Here is a 5,275-nt window from a genome sequence, read left to right as displayed (position 1 = left end):
CCAAAAAAGAGCACCACGTACGTGTCAATATTATGTGATACGGATTTCGTTTGCACCAGCTCAAAAGTTGAAGAGAAAAAGCTCCACACACCGAAGGCCACGAGGTTGCTTCAGCAGGAAGGTTTTTTTTTCGAATCTCTTGAAAAAGCAGTAACATGCATCAGAGCACATTTTCGGAAAAAACTTCGCTGTCTCCAGTACAAGAACTTTTCGTTTTCCTGATACTTAAAAGAAGAAGATTTTTCCTGATCTGTGCGAGTGTTGAATTCTTTCTCCCAAAATTTCAGAACCCTCGGGCCCATCACATCTGAAATTGCAATGCAGGCTCTGTAGCCCATTAACATCTCTTAATGGGCTTTATAGAACTGGAGCAACGCTTTCTCTTTCTTTCGGCCCCTTATCCACATCCACAACGTCCCCACACGCCTGCTTCTTCCCACCAAACCCAGCAGCGCCATGCCACTGCCGCTGCTGCCCGCCGTGGGCGCGCTCACCGCGGCGCCGCTAGCTCCGGCCACCGCCGCCCCGGCCGCGACTCCCCTTAGATATCGCCCCGCACGACTCCGCGCATCTCCCTCCACGGCATCCTCTCCTTCAACCTCGGCGGTCTCCAGCCCACGGCCTCCACCGTCCGCGAGGCATTCCCGCAAGCACCTCGCGGGCAGAGGCGACGCCCCGGCGAGGCCCTCCAAGGACCGCATCTTCTTCCTCGACGTCAACCCGATCTGCTTCCGCGGCTCCCAGCGCAGCCTCGGTGCCTTCGCGCGATGGCTCGCGCTCTTCTTCGCGCACGTCAGCCTCCGTGACCCTGTCGTCGCAGTGAGGACCCTCCCAGACCTTGCAATGGAGTAATCTTTGCCTCCTTCTTTCAGTAGTTTCTCAAATTTATGTCCCATTGTGCTAGGTTTTCGATGGGGCAGGCGGGAACGAGTACAGGAGGCGGCTGATGCCGTCGTACAAAGCCCACCGGACTCGTGGGGTAGGCACAGGTGCCGATACGCGCGTGGTAGATGTGCTCCGCGAGTGCAATGTTCCGGTGAGTCAGTGAGTGAACCAGAGATGGCAAACACGGCTATATTAAATTATGCAGTCCACAATGCTCTATTTGGTACAATTCTGATGTTGATATATTTTTTGGGTAATCGGCAAAGTCAGATTGTGCAAGTCGATGGGTATGAGGCAGATGATGTAGTGGCTACCTTAACACACCAAGTGCTGCAGAAAGGTTATAGAGTTGCAATTGGATCGCCAGATAAAGATTTCAAGCAGCTGATATCTGAAGATGTTCAGCTAGTTATGCCCATTCCTGAGATTGGCCGATGGTCCTTTTATACACTGAGGCATTATGTTGCACAGTACAAGTGCGATCCAACTGCTGATTTAAGCCTCAGTGAGTGTACACATTTTATGTTAATCTGCAACCATTCCCTACTTTAATCATTATTTGCAGTCTGGTTATTTATTTTGAGCTGATGAATTAGAAGTAATGCTGCTTAGGGTGCTTCATGGGTGATGAGGCAGATGGTGTTCCTGGAATCCAGCATCTGGCTCCTGGTTTTGGTCGCAAGACTGCAGTGAAACTACTGAACAAACACGGTTCATTAGAAAACTTGCTTAAGACAGCTGCGATTAGAACTGTTGGCAAGGAGTACGCCCAGGATGTTCTCGTCAAGCATGCAGATTACTTGCGGAAAAACTATGAAGTTCTTAGCTTGAGAAGGTATGAATATTCAGATATATAAAACACGGAAAACTTCCGTCTGCTCATATCCATACCGTGGAAGTATATACATGATCTCTGCACTTTGGACTCAATGTAGATAGCTTAGCGTACTATTAAGATATGGAACCTACATTGTACTTCATTATCACGCAATAGTGTGTCAATATAGCATATCAGAATAAGCTACAGAACTTAGTTGTATTTTATATTTTTATTATTACACAAGAGTGTATAAATATACGTAGTATTAGCATACCAGAAGCATGGCTGCAGGTATGGCTTTATAGTAATGCTGAACTGAATTTGTATGGCGTGCGAAAATTTGACATATTCTCTCTCTCTCTCTGCGCAGGGATGTAAATGTTCAGCTTGACGAGAGATGGTTATCCACGAGGGACACTTGCAATGACACCAGTGTATTATCTAATTTCATCCTTAAATTCAATGAAGGAAAATGCTAAATAGCAGGTACAGCAAAATATAGTACTACCAATTTTGTTTTTTCCTCATAAGCTCTACGTAGCAGGCAGGATTTCAATAGTTAGATGCCACCTAATCTCTTAGCATTTAGACAACAATGTTGCTTGGTCAGAGAATTTTTGTCACTGGTCATTATTTGTAGTATACTGAGATTTACTGGTATAACCACACGGATCCTTTTGCTTGACGTGGCTGCAAACAGAGGCTGGGTTGTCTCTTTTTCATGTGTAGTTGATCTCCTGGGGTAAACTAAAAGGAGTATACATTGTTTGGTCAATTAAGTATGAAATTCTTGGCCTGGGGAGTCTATATTACAGTACTTGTTGTGGTATCCGCCAGGTGCTGTCTATAATTTAACAGAAGGGTCTTCATTGCAGTATCCGTATATGCAAATGTTTGCTGGTTTCCTAGATATTCATGCTCTGAAAATGTCAGACACAGTAGCATTACTCAGTGCGTGTTAATGGCGATTCTAGGTTCAGAACTGGAATCGAACAGATGTAGTATCTAACCGACCTAGTCTTCTTTCCTATACGGTTGAACACGCAGGCGATGATGCTGGATACAGAATGCAGATACGTGGTCCAGTCCAGGAGCAGTTTTACTAGTACGTGCAGAGTCAGAGCGAGTCATCATCGTCTCACCTAGTACATGCTATCTCGGTGCTTTTGTCATGCTAGTGACATATCTCAGAGGAACCAACAAAGATTCAGGAAGATCTTCTGAAAAAAGAAAGATTTAGTAAGAGAGCCATCTGCAGTCTGCAGAGCACACCGTGGCGACAGATCTAATAGCCTGATACTCTGATGGATCCTCGGATGCTACTACTCGCTGCTAATTGAATAACCTGTGCTGGTCTCGATTCAAGGAACGCTGGCCCGGTGATAGCAAGGCTTTGTAAAATGGATGGCTGATTGACCTGGCTAGATAATAATGATTCTGGATTTCTGGTGTGCATAACTATGCTCTGTTTGTAGCTTTTTTTCTTTCGTTAACAATTCAGTTCATCAAAGTAAAGTTTGATGACGGGCCCAGAAGGATGGGGTACTGGAAGTTATATAATGATTTGGAAAGAGCATCTTGTTGCCTCGAGATCGAGAGGCATGGCCTGTACCTGAAATCTGGGGACTTTCGTGCAAGGCTCCAAAAAAGCAGCAGCGCGACCGTTGCAATCGAATGGAATCCAAGGTCGAGCACTCTAGCCCTAGGAACAACTTCAGATCAAATCCTACTCCGTTCTACATGGGCGCATTTGATAGCTTGCATCCATTTCGTTGCTCACAGGAATTCACCCTATTGTTTGGGTGCCTGCACAGGCTACTCCTTTCCCTGCTCGTGCAGCTCACATCATGTTTGGTTGCAGTTGCAGATAGGTGGTAACCTCTTTCCTTAGAGTGGTGAGGTTACCCAATACTGCTAACTAAATAACAACACATTCATCAGATTCAGTTCATCAAAAGATGCGGTAATACACAACAACTACTTAGTGGGCGATCCATCATGAGCGAAGCAACTATACTTCTTGCATCACAGGTTTATCACACGAGGGGTTAGTATATATCACCTCGAACAAGTTCAATATTACAGACCGGGGATCAGGTTGTAGCAAGTTCTAGCTAATGGAGGGATACGAGACCACCTCCTAAAATCATCAGATCATGACCAAGGATGAAGAGGCACTAAGCAGGAAATTGCTTGCGAAGCCAGGTCCTAAGCCAGCTCCTCCTCTCCGGTGGTTGCAGCTTACGGTACTCTGTTGGAGATATGCCCAAGAGGCAATAATAAAATGGTTATTATAATATATCTTTGTGTTTATGATAATTTTTACATACCATGCTATAATTGTATTAACCGAAACATTGATACATGTGTGTTATGTGAACAACAAGGCGTCCCTAGTAAGCCTCTTGTATAACTAGCTTGTTGATTAATAGATGATCATGGTTTCGTGATCATGAACATTGGATGTTATTAATAACAAGGTTATGTCATTATATGAATGATGTAATGGACACACCCAATTAAGCGTAGCATAAGATCACGTCATTAAGTTATTTGCTATAAGCTTTCGATACATAGTTACCTAGTCCTTTCGACCATGAGATCATGTAAATCACTTATATCGGAAAGGTACTTTGATTACATCAAACGCCACCGCGTAAATGGGTGGTTATAAAGGTGGGATTAAGTATCCGGAAAGTATGAGTTGAGGCATATGGATCAACAAGTGGGATTTGTCCATCCCAATGACGGATAGATATACTCCGGGCCCTCTCGGTGGAATGTCGTCTAATGTCTTGCAAGCATATGAATAAGTTCATAAGAGACCGCATACCACGGTACGAGTAAAGAGTACTTGTCAGAGACGAGGTTGAACAAGGTATAGAGTGATACCGATGATCAAACCTCGGACAAGTAAAATATCGCGTGACAAAGGGAATTGGTATCGTATGTGAATGGTTCATTCGATCACTAAAGTCATCGTTGAATATGTGGGAGCCATTATGGATCTCCAGATCCCGCTATTGGTTATTGGTCGGAGTGAGTACTCAACCATGTCCGCATAGTTCGCGAACCGTACGGTGACACATTTAAAGTTGGATGTTGAAATGGTAGAACTTGAATATGGAATGGAGTTCGAATATTTGTTCGGAGTCCCGGATGAGATCCCGGACATCACGAGGAGTTCCGAATGGTCCGGAGAATAAGATTCATATATAGGAAGTCATTTTATAAGATTTAAAATGATCCGAAGGTTCTATGGAAGGTTCTAGAAGGTTCTAGAAAAGTCGGAAGAAACCACTAAGGAAGGCGGAGTCCCGGAGGGACTCCACCTCCCATGGCCGGCCAACCCTAAAGGGGAGGAGTCCCAAGTGGACTCCCCTAAGGGGGCCGGCCACCCCCCCCCCCCCACATGGAAGGGGGGAATCCCACCCCAAGTGGGATTCCCACCTTGGGTAGGTTTCCCTATCACATGGAAGGTTTTGGGTTCGGGTCTTATTCGGAGACTTGTAGTCCAACACTTGGGGCTTCCACCTATATAATGAGGGGCCAAGGGGAGGGGGCCGACCA

General features: G+C 45.3%; 1 protein-coding gene across 1 annotated transcript; it reads left to right on the top strand.

The window, feature by feature from the left end:
* Positions 1-456: 456 nt before the first annotated feature.
* LOC124661650 (5'-3' exonuclease-like) lies at positions 457-2,390 on the top strand. The gene is made up of 5 exons (XM_047199522.1): positions 457-819; positions 905-1,036; positions 1,156-1,390; positions 1,498-1,720; positions 2,076-2,390. The coding sequence occupies exons 1-5, from the start codon at positions 457-459 to the stop codon at positions 2,182-2,184; spliced, it is 1,062 nt and encodes a 353-aa protein (XP_047055478.1). The 3' UTR covers positions 2,185-2,390.
* The last annotated feature ends 2,885 nt before the right edge of the window (positions 2,391-5,275 follow it).

Source organism: Lolium rigidum, chromosome 6 (genome assembly GCF_022539505.1).
Source record: "Lolium rigidum isolate FL_2022 chromosome 6, APGP_CSIRO_Lrig_0.1, whole genome shotgun sequence".
Classification (NCBI taxonomy): domain Eukaryota; kingdom Viridiplantae; phylum Streptophyta; class Magnoliopsida; order Poales; family Poaceae; genus Lolium; species Lolium rigidum.
This window is presented reverse-complemented; position numbering and strand designations above follow the sequence as displayed.